The sequence below is a fragment of the Mastigoproctus giganteus genome, chromosome 4, assembly GCF_048544385.1.
Source record: "Mastigoproctus giganteus isolate SK-2022 chromosome 4, ASM4854438v1, whole genome shotgun sequence".
Classification (NCBI taxonomy): Eukaryota; Metazoa; Arthropoda; class Arachnida; order Uropygi; family Thelyphonidae; genus Mastigoproctus; species Mastigoproctus giganteus.
In genome coordinates, this window is record NC_143578.1 from 188,814,078 (window position 1) to 188,836,518 (window position 22,441).

The window sequence follows — 22,441 nt, forward strand, 5'->3', positions numbered from 1 at the left end:
TTTAATATTCAAATATTTGTACATATAAAATATTCTGCATTACATATGTATATAATTATGTGGTAACTACTTACGTATCAAAATTAAACTTAAAATTCCAATTAAAATTGTGAATTTAATTGATCTAAATTGATTTAATTTAATTGATGAATTTAATCATTAAAAATGTGTCGATTTTGGTTTGAACTTTGGCCCTCTTCCAAATAAAATAAAAGGGCATTCATTTTAAATCCCCCGCAGCGTTACCACCCAACAATAAAGTCAACCAATCCTTCGCCACTTTGAAATCTGGCATGTTTTTTTCTTCTTTCAATATGAAACTTCTTTTAGGCACTGGTTTCCAAAAAAGTCCTGCTTCATTTATGTTAAAAACTTGTTGAGAAGTATAACACATAATACCCCTCTTCAATAATTTTAACAAGTTCTTTTTTGAAAGTTTCGGCTCCTCCTGCAATTGTGGCTTCTCCCTGGATTTTAAATCTATTCAACCAGCCCTTACTAGTTTTAAATGGTTCCACATCTTTTTTTTTTTTAGGTGAGTTTTCTTCAGATCATCATATTGGCTAATCTCTCTCTCTCTTTTTAATAATATTTAACTTAACTGAATTCTGCATTGGATATTATCTTCAATAAAATTAGTTAAAGTCTTTCCATTTCAATCCTAATAGCCAGTTCTTTATTTTTTTTTATAATTGTTCTTACAGTTAAACTTGCAAGTCCTAAATTATGGCACACATCCACTTGTCTTTGTCCGGAATCGATTTGCTTCAAAACATCTAATTTGATTTTCAAATGCAGTCTTTTTCTTACATTTAGAGTCTTCGTACTGTGCCCAGACGCTGTTGCTTTTTCATTCTTATCGGCCATTATTAACTCTTCGGAAATGTAACTGCGTTGGTTGCATTAATTATGATACAATGTTCAAGTAAACTGTCCGTTTTGCACAATGTCTAATACGGTACTGAGTGATGACTAGACTTCAGATAAATGCATATAACGCAAATATTACAAGCAATATACTTGATAATTTTTTTAAATGTTGATCTCGGAACTACGGAACAAGTCACTGTACTGCAATTAAATTAGCATGTGAGAAAATTTTTTTTTTTTTTTTTTAAATCAGCACTGAATGCTGCCTCATGCCTTTGAACACTTTTGATATTTGCCCTTTTTTGAAGTGCTCAAACCAGTCTCTGCTGGCTTTAAAGTTTTCAAAATGCACAGCACTGCCACTGGTTGATGGAGCTTTAAGTTTCAGATCGTGTTAGATCTGAAACAATCTTGTACAAGTGATGTTCCATGTGCCACATGCTGAACAAATAACGTTGTTGAACAAAAAAAAAAAAGCTAATTTGTTGAGAACAATCGTACAAGTGATGTTCCCGTCGCCTCGTGTCTGAAAATTTCCACCCAGCAGATATTGTTCCAGCTATATCGGAAAGCCATCGGTACCTGCAAATATCATTGGTCCTTAAAATAAGAAATCATATGGAAGGTATATCGTTTTCTGAGAATATCGGATGTCATCGTAAGTTGAAGCCCCACTGTACCTATGTCTCATATTGTGAATGCCTTCACAACGAGTTGCCCTGATATTGCACTACCTCCAATAATCAACGCTTCGCCAATGGAGAAGACAAATATTACTTATTCTCAGCATTTACCACCACCAAGGGGTTGTAGGGTGATGGTATCTGCCGAGAATCCATTGGCGAGTGTTGCCTATTCAAAAATCCATTGTCGGAGCTTTACTTATTCGAGGTAGTCCAATATCAGGGCAGCTTGTTGTGAATGCATTCAAAATATGAGATACAACAAAATTGATGCCATCTCATTTACTTCGGTGGTTTACTACAAACTAAAATGATACTAACTTGTTCGATTAGTGAATTTTCTGTAGTCTGAGGCTTTCTGCACTAAAACATTTTTAGTAGAAACATTTTGATATAATGGAAGTGACATATTGCAATTGTTTTCATCAATATCCATAATTGGATATGTAGACCTCGTTAAGTTCTGATGGTTGTGAACAGTTCTGAATTACTTAGTAGATTACTGTAATTGTGACCTTTTAAGGTATGTTTAAACTCCAAAGGAGCTCATTCTTCCAACTTGGTAATGAGTTTAATGACCGAAGCAATCCTCAGTTTAAAAATGTTTCCCATAGGCAGAGAAAAATATTTATAAATTCTGAAATAGTACTTAGAAATTATCTTTAACTTATGTATGTGTATCTTTTCATTTTTATTTGTGTAATTAATATTTCATACCCTTAGGTCATTTTCCCTTCTAAGAAGTTTTCCCACATAAGAAGTTCTAAACCTCCAGACCCTTAAAAAACTTCTTATCTGGGTTCTACTGTACTTGTATATGCATGCATAATAAATACATATGCATTTTTGCACAATATGACTGTTCAGCTTTACAAATGTATACCAAGTAAACCAATAAATTAATACAAATCTGGGCGCTAAATCACTCGAAAGGTTCTCAAAACATTTTATAAAGGAGGGGTGAGGTAAACTGCAGCCATTATCAATCCACTGCAGGATGGAAGCCTCCTCAATAATTCATGTTGAGGAAAATGGACCATAATCTGCTACACTGATCGAGTGCAGGTTGGCAGATCGACTGTATTTAGTAGTCAGGGGCTTGAACCCTGGTCTACTCAAAGAGCGTGTGCTACTGCACTCCTTCTCCTGACCACTCGGCTATGGAGGCCACTTAAATGAGGGGTAGGGTCTATTATATAATTCAAACAACATATTTCCTCATATGGGGGGGAACAAACACATTCAGAGTAAAATAAAGAAACAATTTCAAATATGCATATTTTAATGATATAGTGGTATTATTCTCACTTTTAAGCAAGTCTCTGATAACACAGATTGCACAGTTTAATTCTTCTAACTACCAAATAAGCTGCATCATTAGATGAAATTTATACTGAGCCCAAATTATATTTTGATATGTAACATTATAATTAGCTATTATGCTTTTTAGGTAAAAAAAAAAAAAAAAAATCATGCTTATTTTAATACTGATGGAATTAACTGAAAATAACATCACTGCAATATCATTTTCTGAATAACCTAAACTGCCAAAAATCAGTTAAAACCTTAAGACTAGATTTAGTTGTTCTGAATATTCATAACAGGTGATACATTAAGATAAATGTATACATTATTTGTAAGAATCAACACATCAATTTATTACTAGAAAAGTCTTTTTTTCATAACATATAGAACACAAGCAAAAAAAAAAGCAATAGCTAAGAAAATAAGAACTTTATTTGTTAACTCCCTACGATTAAATTTTGTCAAAAGTTTACGAGACTGCTGTATTACACTGCCCATGTTTTTGAACTCCTCATGTGTGTCACCAACTGTACCCGAAGAACTCACTGAAATAAAATAAATGAAAACAATAATAGTAGTCAATAAATAATTAATAACAAAAATGCTTTCAGTTAATTTTTAACTTTTTGCCTAATTTTGTAAGGCATAATGTACAATGATTATTAATGAAAATTATATACACACAAACCTATAAGTTACTCCTAACATAATTTTTTGTCTGCAGCTCCACAATTTCTTGAGAAACCGCAAATTAAAACAAGGAAATACCCATAAACAAATTATTATGTATGAAAGCAAGCCAATGTGAAATTCCATCTTACTGAATGAAGTGCTAACAGAAACATTAAATTTTTTCAAAAACCCATGGGGAATTTGCAGTATTTAGATGACTTAAATTGTTCAAAGATTGAAGAACCAGCACAGAATATGACCCTATTTCAGGATGCCCATCAACACCAATAACTGATGTGACTATTGGTACTGTATTTGTTATTGTCCTTGAAGAGAGACAAATTACAATCAGAAACCACTGGAGATGAGTCCTGGATCAAAACAAAGTTTGTAGTGAAAGAAGAGTATATCTCCAACTTCAAAGAAGGCACGGTCTGTGAAGTCAGTTGGCAAGTGTATGATTAATATTAGTCGTATGGTGCAAGGAAGCCCCAAGTTTTTTTGCTGAACCGATCAAAACAAATGAACTACCCATGTGATACTTCCTCATGTAGGTATCTACTTCCATAAAGTCCAAAACGGATTTTTTGGACTTTATGGAAATAGATATGTGAAATGATGAAAATAGTAGCAGAGAAGAAAAATGTATAGGATGTTCATAAATTATAAGGGGATACAGACACTTAGAGTAAATATAAACTAATCCGCAATCAAGTCACTAAAGGGGGTTAAGGCAAGCTAAGGCAGATTATGAGAAAGTCTTTGGCTAAGAATGCAAAGAAATCTTTGTTTATACTAACACTAGAAGGAAAGGGATGAATCACATTGGCCCACTGATATGAATGGCATAACTGCTGATGATATTCCAAATGTGTGGTTCTATGGTCAAGTTGATGGAGAATGGAGAGGGGAGGAAAGATCTGGGTAACTGTATAGTCTGATACAAAGTTCTGGGATTACCACAGATCACAAAGAGAGACTTCAGCTCTGCAAATTGCAGTACCTGGAAGCTCGTGAGGTGACCTTATTGAAGGATTTGTAGCTTCCTTAGGCAAAATACTTATTGAGACACATATTTAAACTGAAAAAGGATGATTGCAGGATAGATGTTTGAAAATTTCCTCTCAGCTAGAGAGTAATTGAACATTGGAACAAACTTTCACCTGGTGTTGTCAAAGTAGTAGTAGTAGTAGTAGTAGTGGCACATGATGCAAGAAAGCAAGTGTAGGAGCTTATGCAGCATCAGCCAAAAAAAAAAAAAAAAAAAAAACACACCATTCCCTCCAAATGCCTGTCCAGTTCCTCCTTAAATTTATTTAACCTATCAACTTCTACAACGACAGATGGAAGTTTGTTCCAGCAATTAACCACCCGCTGGCTAAAGGCAAATTTCCGCACATCTATTCTACATCTGTCCTTTCTTAATTTGAACTTATGTCCCCGTAGGTTCGTAATCTGAACAAGTGGAAGGATCCCATCAGAATTCAGCGTGCTCAACCCATTCAAGGCCTTATAGACCTCAATCAGATCACCGCGCAGGTGCCTAGTCTCCAGCCACTGCAATTTGCAGAACTTAAGCCTCTCTTGGTAAGAGAATCCCTTCATTCCCCTCACCAATGGTGTTGCTCTTCTCTGTACACGCTCAAGCAAATCTACATCCTTCCTAAAATGAGGCCTCCAGACCTGTACGCAGTACTCAAGGCGTGGCCTGACCATTGCCTTATACAGAGGGACAATCACCTCCTTTTCCCTGCTAGCAAAATTCCTATATATCATTGACAAAACCCCATGACCCGCCCTAGCAGCCTGTCTGCACTGCTCAGAAAACTTCATATCTGACTGCACAATTACTCCCAGGTCTTTTTCATTTTCTACCACCTTAAGCGTAGTACCACACAGTTGGTACGTTTCTCTGGGGTTACTTCTACCCATATGCAGTACTTTGCATTTGTCAAGGTTGAACTTCAGTTGCCACTTCTTAGCCCATCTGCCCAAATTATCTAGATCCTGTTGCAGTAGAACACTGCCATTACTGTCATTAACAACCCTTCCAACCTTTGTGTCATCTGCAAACTTCGACATTAAGCCTGATATACCTTCATCAATATCATTGATAAATACACAAAACAACAGTGGACCCAACACCGAACCCTGTGGGACTCCACTAATAACATTAGTCCACGAAGAGCAGCACCCATTGATTACCACCCTCTGTCTTCTCCCACTTAACCATCCTTTTATCCATTGTAGCAACTTACCCTTAATACCATTCTGCTCCAATTTGTACAATAGTCTTCCATGCGCAACAGTGTCAAAAGCTTTCCTGAAATCCAAGTATATGATATCAAAATTATTTTTTGCATCCAGTTCCTTTGTGACCACATCATAATAACCAATCAAATTTGTCAGACAAGACTTTCCCTTAACAAACCCATGCTGTGTTTGAATTATTGCTGCAGTCTTGTCTAGATGATCCTGCAATGCATCATCTAGACATTGGGGGGGGGTTCTGTATAAGCTTGCTCCCTTGCATCATTTGCCACTACTAAGTAGCCACACAGAAACTCAAAGAGGTTAACAACAGTAAAAGAACTGCTAAAGTAAAAATTAGAATTAGTTTAACTATCTCGGAGCAATAGTTTAGGAATAACTCAAGAAGCAGAAGCATATGTCACAAGAGTTAAATAATATAAATTAAGACAATCCAAGTATTAATCAGGAAGCTAAAGTTAAAATACAGCAATGCCTTGCTTAGCACGGCTTTAAACAGCACCAGTTTCACTATAACACTGTTTTAAATTAAGTTTAAGTTGAAAATTTACTGTACATAAAATTTATGTACAGTAAATTTTCAACTTAAACTTAATTAAATTCAATAGCCTAGGTACACATACATATATGCTGTGGTGCCAACTCTGTTGTCTCATATGCACATGTGCCAATAGCTCCCCTCATGCAATCAGTGGCAATGTGCAACAGAGTTCAGTATTCTTAATTCCATCCTGACGTGATAGCTTTTCATTTTACAATTTATTTTTTACCTCTTTAAATATGATCGAAAATATATCTGCATCATGGCTAGAAATCACTGCCAACAACATGCATTCTGTTTGGCAGCATGTTTTGTCCCATTTGGCAAATGATTTCACTGGTTTTGATTCGCAAGTTCAGACAACTGCCAACGACATTGTGAATATTGGCAAAGATTTGGGATTCTAAACTTTGGACACTGTTGTTGTTGTTTGGTTTTTAGGAGCATTAGCAACTAAGGCCATATTGCTCCGGTAATATGCGGTGATCATTCCCTGACCTTTCTGCATCCTCCGTATTTGGTGGTGACGGGCTCGAACCCCGGTCTAATCAAGAAGCGTGTGCTACGCACTGCTGCTCCTTCCCACCTGGCTACGGAGGCGCCTACTTTGGACACTGTCAATGTATGTGACTGCAGTGACTCACATGCAAATGACTTAGATGATGCAACTCTCCTTGAAATTGATGAGCAAACTGCATATGAAGAAGAGGAAAACAATTCTGAAGTGGCACCAAAAGAATTTTCAACAGAAGAATTGGAGAAAGTTTTTCGGGGGGGGGGGGGGGGGTTGACATGGCCTGCGAGGCAATTATGAAATGAAGATCCGAATGTTGAACGTAGCATCAAGATATGGCGAGAAAAAGAAGAGACTTCAGACTTCATTATTGAAATACCAAAATAAACAATAAAGCTTTCTTTCTCATTTTTCATGATGTTACCTTAATTTTTAGGCAATATATTTTATTACAATTCCTTTTAATTGGCTATCAAGCACAAATTGTTTATAGATTTATTATAATTTGTTTATAGACTATTTCTCTGGTACGCATTCAGTTAAAACCCATTATAATTATACCTCAATCAGCACAGTTTAACATAACATAGAACAGTTTCGGTACAACTATCAGTGCTATGCAGGGTAATGATGTATATAAAAGTATGGTAAAACCTATAATAATGTATGCAGCTGGCAAGAGATAAAACAGCAGAAATAAAACAAATAAATGAAACTACATGAATGAAAACATTAAGGAAAAATAATAAAACATTAAGAGATAAAGCTAAAACTGAAGAAACTAGAAAGCAACATAGAAAAAATCTATTAATAAGTAATCCAGAAAAAAGGATGGGAAGAATATATAGATAGGATGGAGAATAACAAGTGTACATAAGTACACTCTGACACTACAATTGCAGCACCCAGAAGTAATGACTGGAAGTGCTTGAAAATCAGCAGGTAGATGAGTTGCACCGAGATATATAAATGAGTAAAATATGGGATCAATTGGGCAGAAGCCTGGACTAATATAAAAATTAACATTGAGATCATAGAGTTTAAAAGCAATGTGTGATGCATTTAACAGGCTTCCGCCTTGCAAGAACCAACTTCAGAGTGCAAGGAGATTGTAGAGAATGACAAGATGGCAAGTTTGACACTAACATCAGCAACTTTGACAGAAGGCAGATTATCGACTTTGGAGAGGCTGGATGGTCACTTCATCACATAATGGAATGCATCACATATATTGCTGCAGTGGCCATAGAAAGGTATAACTGCTAATCGAATGGATAGTGGGCATGACAGGAGGATTACAAAATGGGAGAATAATCTTATCCAGCAACAGGTTTACAATGCACCTGTAGCCATTCTGACTATCATCCAACAAATTATGACATCAGCTTGCTGTCACCAATTAAACCAGTGCACGGCAAAGAGGGCTGTTGGGCATACTTGCCATTATGTCGATAAGCCCAGATCACTGCCACAGTTAACAGCGTCTGGAAGTGGTGCCATGCATGGGCCAACTGGGATACAAACTGGGATCACCTGATGGATAGCATCAAGTGATCTTCAGCAATGAATCCCATTTCTGTTGCATCAAGTGATCTTCGGCAGTGAATCCCATTTCTGTTTCTGGCCCAATGATCATACTAATGGGCACCCACTTAGAGTCACTGTTGAACACCATACTGCATGTGTTTTGAGAAACAATCAGTTTTGATAATCAGTTGTCATTATGTTCACTATGAGTTTCCTCAGAGTGTCTCCATGACATGGATGTACCGTCTTGGCCAGCCAGGTCCTCAGATTTCTCCTCGATTGAGCATGCGTGGGCCATGAGGGATGCCATCTACAGAGTCAGCACACATCCCAGATGTTCTGTAGGACCAGGAGGCTATTCGACACCACTATGATTCAATCCCACGAAGCTTGCTCAATGTATCCACAACTGTGGTGGATTTATAGTACATTGATCTGTCCACTGCAAGCATCATTTTGTGTCATTAGATGTCTACACGCACACACACACACACACACACACACTAGCATCTATAACTTTTATCATGTGTTCCTTAACTCCGCTATCATTACTCTCTGTATTTCTGTTCCTTCAGGGTGCTGCAATTTCAATGTAACAGAGTATATTAAACAGCTGGCAACCCACAAGCAAATGAAATTGAGGAAGACCAATAAGAATACTTCAACAATAAGACGGAGATATGATCTATTCTAAACCTAACAAGCAGAATGCTTAATGAGGAAAAAAGAAGTTTAAATTTAACAAACTGAACTACTATTTACATTTGTAACCAATAGTTTTCAGTCATCATAAATTTATAGATTTAAATAAGTTTGGTTGTTAATGTGTAATATTCACTGCTATGTGTTTCTAGAAAACTGCTCCACCATTAGATCTACCTCTCTAAATCAGAAAAATTTTATAATCTGGTAACTCTCAATCCCAAGGGTACCAGATTTTAAAGAGTTTATTGCATAATAATATGAAACAACTAGGTGGCAGTGAACACAATGTATTGATGTGGGATTTACTTAAATGTAACTACAGTGGTCTAAGAGAGTTTTTTTTAGATTCTGTACATTGGAACCAACTGATGATGTTACCATCAGTAAATTCTAAATGGGAAGCATTCAAGGAATTAATCATAGAAGCTACTAGGCTTTTTGTACCAACTAAGAAATACCCTTTGGAGGTATAGACCAAAATGGATGTAAGATGAACTAATGAGACTCAGCAGAGAAGAAAAATGCATGGGATGCATATAAATTATCAGGTGACACAAAAGCCTATGGTAGATATAAACTAGTCTGTAATCAAGTCAAAGGTAGTCAAGGCAAGCAAAAGCAGACTACAAGAAGTCGTTGAAGAAAAATAGCAGACTTCCTTACTTAAGCAGACACTAGAAGGAAGGGGATGAAACAAATTGGTCCACTTAATACTGATGACAAACTGAATGAGTATTTTGCATCTACATTCACACATGGAATTCTTTAGGGAAGTGGATAAGAGAAGTTTATAAAACTCTACTGGGGAGCTAAATGATTTTGTAATAACTGAGAGAAAAGTGGAAGAGAAATTGAAGTTAAACATGAGAAAGACACCTGGGATCTATCCAATTATATTAAGGGATGTAACAAAGGAAGTAAACAAACCATTAGCCATAATTATGAGCACAGCATCCTTGGATTCAGGGGAGGTCCCCGCAGACTGGAGATGTGCAAACATACCCTCAATTCACAAAGGAGGAACAGAGGGTGTCACGAGTAATTACAGACCTCTTAGTTTCACTTCTGTTCCAGGGAAAATAATTGAGGCACTGGTTACAGAAATAATGCAGGATCATCTATACAAGGCTGCAATTATACTTCAGACACAGCACAGGTTTGTTAAGGGGACATTTTGTCTGACCAATCTGATTGGATACTATGATGTGGTCACAAAGGAACTGAATGCAAACAAATAGTTCTGATATCATATACTTGGATTTCAGGAAAACATTTAATATGGTGCATAGAAAAGACTGCTGTTCAAACTGGAACATTGCAACATTAAGGGCAAGTTACTGTTATGGATAAAAGGATGGCTGAGTGGGAGAACACAGAGTCAATGGACACTGCTCTTCATGGACTAATGTTATTGGTGTAGTCCCCAGGGTTTAGTGCTGTGGCCATTGTTGTTTTCTATATTTATTAATGATACTGATGAAGGTATATTATGCTTAATGTCCAAGTTTGTATATGATACGAAGGTTGGCTGGTGGTTAATGGCAGTAATGATGGTATGCTATTGCAACAGGATCTAGAAAGCAGATGGGCTGAGAAATGGCAATTGAAGTTTAACATTGATAAATGCAAAGTACTGTATATGGGTAGCAGTAACCCTAGAGTATAGTACCCCAGAGTGCAGAGTGTTTCCACTACCCTGAGTGTAGTTACAAACTATGTGTTACTACACTCGGGGTAGTGGAAAATGTAAAAGACGTGGGGATAATTGTACAGTCAGATATGAAGTTCTGTGAGCAGTGCAGACATGCTACCAGGACAGCTCATGGGGGGTTTTGTCAATAATATACAGGAATTTTGCTAGCAGGGATAAGGAGGTGATTATCCCATTGTATAAGGCAATGGGTCAGGCCACATCTTGAGTACTGATATTGGGGGTGACATTTTAGGAATGTAGAGCTGCTGGAACAAGTACAGAGAAGGGCAAAGAGATTGGCGAGTGGAGCAAAAGGGTGCTCTTACCAAGAAAAGCTTCTTTGGTCTGATTGAGGCATTTAAGGATATGAATGGATTGAGAAAGCTCAACTGATGGGATTCTTCCTCTTGCTCAGACTATGCACATGAGGGGGGACACAAATTCAAATTGAGGAACGACAGTTGCAGAATAGATGTACATAAGTTTGCCTTTAGCTAGCGGGTCATTGATTGCAGGAACAAACATCCATCTGTTGTTGTGGAATTTGATGCTTCAACAAATTCAAGGAAGAACTAGCCAATTGGATGGAATGGATGGATAAAATGGGAAGATTTTATTTTTTTTATTTTATTTTTTGGCTGATGCTGCTTTTATTTTTCACTACTAATGCGCATGTGTGTATATACACACACACTTACAACCCCTGCTTTCGTAATAAATATTATTTTTTTGTGTACTAGTATTATGTGGTGCCACCCTAATCAAGCATAAAAATATTCTTGAGAGTTAGCATTAGCAGAGGCATTTGATGCAAGAAAGCAAGCTTATGCAGCATCAGCCAAAAAAAAAAAAAAAAAAAAAAACCCACTTCCACTTCACCCCTCTGTTCGTTCAAAATACCTGTCCAGCTGAGCCTTAAACTTATTTAGGCTGTCAACCTCCACCACAAGGGATGGAAGTCTGTTCCACCAACCAACCACTCGCTGGCTAAAGGCAAATTTCCGCACGTCTATCCTACATCTGTCTTTCCTCAATTTGAATTTATGCCCTCTCAGGTGATTTTTCTGAGCTAGAGGAAGAATCCCATCAGCATTGAGCATGCTTAAACCATTCAAGGCTTTATACACCTCTATCAGATCACCTCGCTGGTGCCTAGTCTCCAGACACTGTAATTTGCAAAACTTAAGCCTTTCTTCGTAAGAGCACCCCTTTGTTCCATTCACTAATCTTGTTGCCCTTCTCTGTACTCGTTCCAGCAGCTCTACATCCTTCTTGAAATGAGGCCTCCAGACCTGTATACAGTACTCTAGGTGTGGCCTGACCATCGCCTTATACAATGGAATAATCACCTCCTTATCCCTGCTGGAAAAATTCCTGTATATCATTGACAATACTCCATGAGCTACTCTTGCAGCCCGTCTGCACTGCTCAGAGAACTTCATATCTGCCTGCACAACCACCCCCAAGTCCATTTCATTCTCTACCACTGTCAGTGTAGTACCACAGAGTTGATACGTTGCTCTGGGGTTGCTGTTTCCCATGTGTAGTACTTTACATTTGTCAATGTTAAACTTCATTTGCCACCTCTCAGCCCATCTGCTCAACCTTTCCAGATCCTGTTGCAGCAGCATAGTGTCGGTAGTGTCCTTGACACTACCGACTTGAGTTGTCAGAATAAGAGAAGACACCAGTGTTTCCAGCCCCAGTAGAGGATAAAAAATATATTGTGCATCTTCTTCTTTCTATTTGCAGTCCATGTGAAAATTATTAACTAGTAAAGTGGATTTGGGGGGGGGGGGGTTATAACCATATTGAAAATAAACATAAGTGTAAATTAATTTCATATAAAACGTTTTTAACAATTCATATCAAAAAATAAAATGGATAATCATGTAATGTAATATAATAATTAGAAAAGGAATTCAATCATAAATATTGAAAAAAAAAAAATTAATTAATTAATTAAATTTATTTAAAAATTATTCACAAGTTTTTCAATGATAATTTTTTTTTTTTAAACTACAATACAGATAAATGTGGAAGAGTTGCTAAGAGTTAAATAGAACAATCTAATTCCTTTTATCGATATTTTGTGGCCCTGAAGAGGGCCATTGTTTCTCCACTAATAATAATTATTCATTTCACACAAAACATAACAATCTGCAAAATTCATGGGCTCGTGACAATGAGTTTCAGAATGAATGTGGGGTAGTGAGTTCCTGTGGCAGTGGGCTCGGTGGAATTTTTAAATTCCACCGAGTATAAACACTTTATACACAAATGTGTTTAAAAATTAGGTTTAGTTTAAACATTATTATAAACTGTCTACAGTTATGTGGAGGAAGTTTCTGGGTCCATCCCCCACATTTCTAGGAAATCTGTAAAAAATTTAAAACTACATGCAATATCAATATACAAGAATTTAAACCTCTATTAATGCTATTGTTTCATAAATTTCATGGCTGTTCTAACAACTGATCATAGGTCAGTAAAAATGCAGATCCATTATGACGAGAAATCAGATGTGTGAATTGTTTAAATAGTAACCAGCAGATGAAATGAAATATAAAACAAGGTCTCTGTCAATTTTATAAACAGTACTTTTCTATGGTTAACATAAATAATTATTTTCTTATTTCTATGAAAGAAATAAGAATATAGATCAGTGGTTAAGAAAGATGGTTCTATCTTTAGTACTGAAACTTTGCTGGCCATCAAATACATGGAAAAGACTGTCCCCAGTTTAACAATTTATTATTTTTTGCTGTCATGGATGAAAGAATTACTAGTAAATAAAAATTACTTAGAAATAATGAATGCATTAAATCAGTTGTGAATAAAACAATCTGTTTATTTTATGTGCAATTTATTTAAAATATCCCTAAATATCTTATAACAGAATATTGTATTTCATGAGAAGTTTTAAAAAGAATAAAATGTTTGCAATCTTTTACGATAAATAATAACAGTATTCATGTGGTCTTACTACTTCCTCAATACAAAATAAGGGAAACAGACAATTTTTTATACAGTAAAATACGAAAAGTATAAATTAACTTACCCAAAGTCTGTAAAGTGTCCTCACTTTGCTTAACCTGATCAGATAGCATGTTCCTAATTGTAACTAAATTATCTGAAATTGCAGATGACTGTCTTGCTAGACCCTCTTTATCATCTCGTATCCTATATTTTAATAAAGTAGTGACAAAAATGTGAATATTATAAAAATAATATTACTTTTATTACAAAAAACATTAAATTGCTCTGCTAACACCACAACTTTTAAATAATGTGGATGCCAGGACACAGAATAACACTTGGATTAAACCAAAATATGAAGTCACTGAACTTATCATTCCTTTTATGTTAAGCAAGTAAAGGGTAGTTAGTCCGTTTCCACTATAAAAAATTAATAACTCAAACTTGTATAAAAATCTTTTTTCATTGTAATCAGATGAACTTTTTTTAATAATAATAAAAAAAACAAGAGTTCAAAACCTGACTATTAGAAGGTTGTGCAAAGTGTGATTAATTAAAAAAAAAAAAAAAAAGCACACACACGCAAAAGTAAAATTTCACCAATCTTTATTGATGAAAAGAATAGAGTGAAGAAAATGTTAGCATTAGCATAGGCATTTGATGCAAGAAAGCAAGCTTATGCAGCATCAGCCAAAAAAAAAAAAAAAAACCCTCTTCCACTTCACCCCTCTGCTCATTCAAAATACCTGTCCAGCTGAGCCTTAAACTTATTTAGGCTATCAACTTCCACGACAAGGGATGGAAGCCTGTTCCACTAACCAACCACTCGCTGGCTAAAGGCAAATTTCCGCACGTCTATCCTACATCTGTCTTTCCTCAATTTGAATTTATGCCCTCTCAGGTGATTATTCTGAGCGAGAGGAAGAATCCCATCAGCATTGAACATGCTCAAACCATTCAAGGCTTTATACACCTCTATCAGATCACCTCGCTGGTGCCTAGTCTCCAGACACTGTAATTTGCAAAACTTAAGCCTTTCTTCGTAAGAGCACCCCTTTGTTCCATTCACTCATCTTGTTGCCCTTCTCTGTACTCGTTCCAGCACCTCTACATCCTTCTTGAAATGAGGCCTCCAGGCCTGTATACAGTACTCTAGGTGTGGCCTGACCATTGCCTTATACAAGGGAATGATCACCTCCTTGTCCCTGCTAGAAAAATTCCTATATATCATTGACAAGACACCATGAGCTACTCTTGCAGCCCGTCTGCACTGCTCAGAGAACTTCATATCTGCCTGCACAACCACCCCCAGGTCCCTTTCATTCTCTACCACTGTCAGTGTAGTACCACAGAGTTGATACGTTGCTCTGGGGTTGCTGTTTCCCATGTGTAGTACTTTACATTTGTCAATGTTAAACTTCATTTGCCACCTCTCGACCCATCTGCTCAACATTTCCAGATCCTGTTGCAGCATTATAGTGTCAGTAGTGTCCTTGACAACCCTGCCTACCTTTGTATCGTCTGCAAACTTCGACATTAAGCTTGATATGCCATCATCAATATCATTTATAAATACAGAAAACAATAATGGATCCAGCCCTGAGGGACTCTACTAATAACATTAGTCCACGACGAGCAGTGTCCATTGATTACCACTCTCTGTCTTCTCCCCCTCAGCCACCCCTTTATCCACAGCAGCAATTTGCCTCCAGTGTCACACTGCTCCAATTTGTGCAGCAGTCTTCCATGTGCAACAGTATCAAAAGCCTTTCTAAGATCCAAGTATATAATATCAAAGTTATTCCCTGCATCCAGTTCCTCTGTGACTGCATCATAGTATCCAATCAAATTGGTCAGGCAAGATTTCCCCTTAACAAAACCATGCTGTGTCCGAGCTATAACTGAAGTCTTGTCTAAATGATCCTACAGTGCTTTAACTAGTGCCTCCATTAATTTTCATGGAACAGAAGTTAAACTCACAGGTCTATAATTACTTGTGTCAGCCTTTGATCCTCCTTTGTGAATTGGGGTCACATTTGCACATCTCCAGTCTGTGGGTACCTCTCCCCTGAGTCCAAGGAAGCTCTCATAATTATGGCTAAGGGTTTGCTTACTTCCTTTGCTGCCTCCTTTAATATAACCGGATAGATCCCATCCACCCCGGGTGCCTTCCTTGTGTTTATCTTCAACAATTTCTCCTCCACTTTACTCTCAGTTATTACAAGATTCTCTAGCTTACTGCTAGAGTTGAATACACCTCTGGCTTTCCCCTCGCTCGCTAAATAACTCCTCGTGTATGAATGTGGATGCAAAATATTCATTTAGTTTGTTAGCTACCTGAGCAGGATCATCAACAGTTGACCCATCGATATCAAGTGGACCAATCTGATTCATCCCCTTCCTTCTAGAGTTTACATAAGTAAAGAACTCTTTGCTGTTTTTCTTTGCATCCCTTGCCAAAGATTTCTCGTAATCTGTCTTCGCCTGCCTAACCTCCTTTGTAACTTGGTTACAGATCAACTTGTATCTATCATAGGCTTCTGTGTCATGTGTTAATTTGTATGTATCCCATGCATGTTTCTTCTCTGCCATATGCCTGATCAATTCATCTGACATCCATTTAGACGTAATCCTTGAACAATATTTCTTAGTTGGTATGTAAAGCCTAGTAGCTTCCAAGATAAGTTCTTTGAATGCTTCCCATTTTCCATTTGCTGTTGGTAACATCAGTTGGTCCCACTGTATAGAATTTAAATACTGTCTCAGTCCATCATAGTCGCCTTTACGAAAGCAATAACCCTTCTCTTTGCCCCTAATGGTAGTTACCTCTTTGAGTAAATCCCACTTCAGCACACTGTGATCACTGCCACCTAGTGGTTCATTTATCTGCAGATTCTTAATGCATGAAGAATCACTGCTGATAATCAAATCAAGAGTATTACTCCCTCTAGTTGCCTCCCGAACATGCTGATGTAGAAAACAATCATCCAATAAATCCACAAAAGCCCTGCTAGTGTGCGAGTGACCAGCCCCCAAATTCCAGTTAATATCTGGGAAATTAAAATCTCCCATTATAAGACTCTCTGATTTACTGGCCCACTCTATTTCCCTGTACAGTTTCTTATTATACTCGTCAGAGTTATTAGGCCTATAGCACACTCCTACTCTCAATTTTGATCTCCCAATGCTTATGTCACACCAAACTGACTCAACACTGCACTGCCCAGCGATGTCGACTGGCTTCACTTCCTTGGATTTTATGTATTTCTTAACTAATAGCATAACCCCTCCTCCCTTCCTATCCAGTCTATCCTTTCTGTAGACGTTGTACTCCCCAAATTCCAGTTCTGCATTCCTTATGTCTGTGTGACACCACGTCTCTGATATCCCAACAATATCTGCCTTTGATGTTTTGAACAATACCTCAAATTCATCAAATTTATTTACTAAACTCCTAGCATTGGTGTACACGCAAGTATACATGCACCTATTTCTATTCTTAGCTACCCTAACACAACCCATGTGTTTACTTGTACTGCAATGACTCCCGGCAGTCTCTGAAATATCCTGCATCTTGTTTTTCAGGCTTCTGCTCATTCCAATAGAAGCAGTGCAAGAATCACTTTCACCTCTGACAGTGGCTACTGTTAATCTATTCTTCTTTGTCTCCCCCCCTAGCTAGCAGTTTTTCGACCCACCTAACACTGCCTCGATAGCATCAGCAAATATTCTTGCACCCTTTCTATTTAAGTGTATCCCATCCCTGTAGAAGCAATCTCTCCTGTTAACAAGTACAGTCCAGGCTGAAAAAAATTCTACCCCTTGAGCCTTGCACAATCTTTCCAGGGCCAAATTGATCGACAAGGCTCTCATCATATACTCCCTCCTATCGTGCCTGGGCAGAATTGCAGACACTTTCAAATTCAACCCTATTTCAAGGCTTTTTTTCAACAGTGACCTGTACTTGTTAAGCAATTCTGCCGGTCTCCTACTCTTGATATCGTTAGTGCCAACGTGTACAACTATATCACCTTTTGTGCCCTTAAAAGATGATATCTGCTCTACAACGTCATCAACCTTTGCCCCTGGCAGACATACCCTGGTCCTGTTCCATTACTTCCCAACAGATTGTCTTTCAAAGCTGAGAGAGTTGAAGGGAAATATCTGAAAACAGTTTCAGATTCCCACAACCAAAAGTCTACTGGAGTTAGATCAGACAATCTTAGGCCAGGGTTGTGGAAAATGGCAAATGATAATTCACTCTTCCATGAAGAGTGAATGAAGGGCATTATTGAAAACATGGGATGTAGTACTATCCTGCATAAAAATTATGCTTCAGAATAAACCATGTTCATTAATCTTTAGAATAATTTTTGTCTACAATAAGCTAAGATATCATGTGTCATTAATTGTCAAAATGCTCTAGATCGATATTGATTTCAAATAAAATGGAACCAATAATAGCATGTTGGACAGACAACTTGCATAATTGAGACCCGTTAATATTCATAAAATTGGAGAAATGATAACTTATTGTGTTTTTCTCTTATGGAGGATCTGTGTCCTCATTCTGAATTTAAAATCAAGGGTTTGAATTTAAACCAAACTATAAAAATAGAATATTAAATAGAATATACAGTAGAACTTTGATTGTCCATCATCCTATTTACCATTAGTCTCTGTTAACCGTCACTTAACCCCACTATGCCATAACGCATTGTGATAGTGGTGCCATGTGTCACTCAGTCTTTATTTACAACTCACTGTATATGGCTGTACTTTAACCTCTTGGTTCATATTTTAATAATTTTTATTTAGTAAACCCATTGAATTGACAGAGAAATGTAAAAAGAGTAATGTTGGGATTATCACAAAAAATTGAAATAATTAATCATCTAAGAAAAGGTGAAAGTGCTACAAGTATAGCATCAGTTTATGGAATATGAAGAACAACAGTAAATGATATAAAGAATGATTCAGACAAAACTGAAAACCATACGTTGAAAATGGAAACCACTGATGGCAATGTTAGAAGTCTTAAAACAATGAAGCTTGCTAAAAATGAACAACTGGATACTGCAATATTTCAATGGTTTGTTCAAAAACGTAGCCAAAGAATTCCATTGTCCAGACCTATAATAATTGAAATCAATAAAAAACTAGGCAGAGATCTTACATTCAAGGCTAGCATTGGATGGTTGGACAATTTAAGTTTTGCCATGGTATTTGATAGTTGTCGATACAAAGTGAGAAGCTAAGTGCAGATAGTGCAGCAATTTCTGTTTATTGTGAAAAACTACAGAAGGAAATAGCTGATCGAAGTTTGGTTAAAGACCAAATATACAACTTTGATCAGACTGGCCTTAACTGGAAGGCACTACCTCAAAAGACACTGGCCTCGATGGCTGAATGTATGGCGCCAGGATATAAGATGCAAAAAGATCGCATCACTATAATGGTACGTGCTAATGCCAGCAGCAGTCATAAATTGCCTTTGGTTGTTATAGGAAAACCAAAAAAGCCTAGATCATTTAAAAATATTAATTTAAATGCTTTGCCAATTAAATATTTCTCACAAAACAACATGTGGATGAGTAAAGATATATTTTATGATTGGTTTCATAAAATATTTGTACCATGTGTAAGATCACATTTGGCATCAAAAGGTTTACCACAATATGCAATGCTACTGATGGACAATGTGCCTACTCATCCCATACACATATGTGATTTAAAAAGCGATGGCAAAATATCAGTGCCATTTTCTGCCAGCAAACACGACATCTCTCATTCAACCAATGGATTAAGGGGTGATTGAGAGTATGAAACGAATAAGTTGTGACCAGAAATATATTCAAGTGATACAGAAACCATTCCAAAAGAAACTGAAATTTTGCAGTTATGTTTGAATGCCCCTGGTTTTAAAAATATTTCAATGGAGGAAGTAAATGATTGGCTGGATACGGACAAAATGGATGTTGGATGTGAAATTTTAGACAACAATGAAATTTTGCAAAGAGTGATGACAATTTTGGATGATTCTGAAACTGAAGAAGAAGAAGAAGAAACAGCTACTGCTGATGGAACAACAAACATAATTAGCCACTGTGAAGCTGAAACTACGTTGTCAAAGTGCACTGAGTGGTTGAGGTACAAGAAGAAGCAGATGCTATGCAAGTGTTACTTTTGCGTAAATTTCGTACCATTGCCTCCCAAAAAGCTTGAGGGATAATGAAACAAAAGAAACTAACTGACTTTTTTAGAAAATAAATTTAATTATGTAATATTGTTTTCTTTTAAATTTTTTATGACATTACTAGACAAAATATTAAGTCAAAATAGTAAGTTGAAATATTAAAAATAGGTATGTATGTAGATATCTGTACTATGATTTTTTGATGACATGGTAAAAAATAAATAATAATTAAAGTGTAATTAAATTTCATAAGGTTATGTATTATGTAATACAATAAACAAGTTAAATGACCAGGTCTATTGTATGTATATTGTTTTTAATGCACATATTCTATTATCCATCATGGTCTCAGTCCCGTATCCCGACAGATGATCGAAGTTTTACTGTATAAGTTTTTCAGAAATATTATAGCAATATCATATTTTAGAAATTCTCTTACCTGAGATAAATGCATCCGGATCAGATGTAATTGAAATAGATGGAAATAGTATTGAGAGACCTGCCTAAAGATAGATGAACCTTGTAACAGGACAAAGGAATGAAAGCAAACTTTTACTCTAAATCCACACGTGGCAAATAACTAGAAGTATAAAGGGAGATAAATACCCAAAGCTTAATTGAGGACTTTTCGTTTATACCATCTTCAAAGAGGAAGCAAGCACGTGTTGAAGGCCGTATTTACAGCCTCGACACTTCCATTGCAGTATTTCTAAAGTGCAGGGGGGGGGTTAAGTAGGTGAATGGAAGAGGAGGATAGAAGAAAAATTCCCACCCTTTGTAGTTCACCAATAGTTTGGGAATTTGAAAATGTAGAACAGCTTAGAGGTATTTTTGGAGGAAAGGATATGAAAGTTTCCACTGGGAAATCCGGGTGCGTGACTACCCACCCATCCTCATTAGTAGAGGTCTTGGGGATGGGGGGAATGTTGTTATGTTTTGTTATTAAATTTGAACTTGTAGGATATTTGTTTTAGATCTCACTCTTCAGACATTATTATTGGTCTGTGTATGTTTACTGACTTGTTTGTTGATCTTATTGCTAGAGTATCACTAGTTTCTAACTTAAATTTTGCATATTGTTTGTCTAATATTATGGTGTTTTCAAAGGATGGGTAATGTCCTATGTCTAAAAAGTGGTGAGCTACCAACTCAGAAATAATTTTTTCTATCCAATCTATTTTTTCTTTATTATTTGAAGATACTTTTAAACTGCTTTTGGAATATAATATAATATAATATGTATGTAAGATAATCATGTTAAGATATATACCTCGACAGATCTATAGAAAATGCATAGGATAATATACAAAACTTATTGTTGCTTACCCACAGATCTAGGTGACTTCATCTGGGGTCAACTACCCAAATTGAAAGTAAAACAGCGATAAGGGGTTGTCTGTTTCTGTGTTGAAAAGTATGTGCTGAGGTGAAATTAATTTTGAGGTTGAATAGACTCAAAATAGACAATAATATAATTTGAATCTAAATCATAATACAGTAAGAAAGATTTTTAAAATTACTTCAAAGCACTCATTGATCATCGTTGACCCAAAAGAGAACGAAGAATGCAAGTTTAGAAATTAAAGTAGGAATAAGGCATAAAGCATATTTACCATGTCCAAGCCGACAAACGATGTGTAGCACAAACTGCAGTCAAAAAGGAAATGGTTTTGTATATAATGTATGGCCCTCTAGTGAGAATTACCACGTGGCAACCCCTGTGTGTTGGATGCAGTAAAATGTGTGTAGAAATGCCTAAAAATTGCCAATTAGTTATTATTAAGTTAACGGAAAAAGAAACATGCCGATAACAAAGTGGGATAAAAGGCTAATGGAGTGGGAGTAATAGTACCTGAACTCCACGAAGGCAAAACTATAGTAGATGTTTAGAAGTAGTTTCTCCTACAGAAATGTTTCTCTACTGTTTCTCCTACAGTTTCTCCCTCAGATTGCCCTAATAATTTTGGAAAAATAAGAACAAAGGGTATAGGACAGCTTAAAGTCTGATCCAAGATATAAGTTGTGGCTTGGGAAAGCCTGAGATCACAAGCCCATTCCTATAGTAGGACCCTGAGCTCACGGTCCTACTTAAAGCTGTCCTATATTCTTCGTTCTTATTTCTGCAAAATGATTTGGGCAATGTGGTAGAAACTACTTCTAAACATGCTACTATAGTTTTGTCTTCGTGGAGTTTAGGCACTATTACTCCTACTCCACTAGATTTTCATCCCACCTTGCTATGGCATGTATCTTTTTGCATTAAATTAATAACAACTAATTGGTTATTTTTAGGCATTTCTACACATACTTTACTGCATCCAACACAGGGGTCGCCACATGGTAATTCTCACTAGAGGGCCAAACATTATATACAATACCATTTCCTTTTTGACTACAGTTTGTGCTATACATCATTCATCGGCTTGGACATGGTAAATATGCTTTATGCCTTATTCCTACTTTAATTTCTAAACTTACGTTCTTC

At 36.6% G+C, this 22,441-nt stretch overlaps 1 protein-coding gene across 1 annotated transcript in view; it reads right to left on the bottom strand.

Moving 5' to 3' along the window:
• Positions 1-3,215: 3,215 nt before the first annotated feature.
• Positions 3,216-22,441, bottom strand: part of Sec20 (vesicle transport protein Sec20) — an 89,887-nt gene continuing 70,661 nt past the window's right edge. Inside the window, exons 5-6 of the mRNA XM_090372432.1 lie at positions 13,843-13,964; positions 3,216-3,403 (exon numbers count right to left, since the gene is read on the bottom strand). Coding sequence (XP_090228558.1) covers positions 3,216-3,403; positions 13,843-13,964 — 310 coding nt within the window. The remainder of the gene's footprint in view (positions 3,404-13,842; positions 13,965-22,441) is intronic.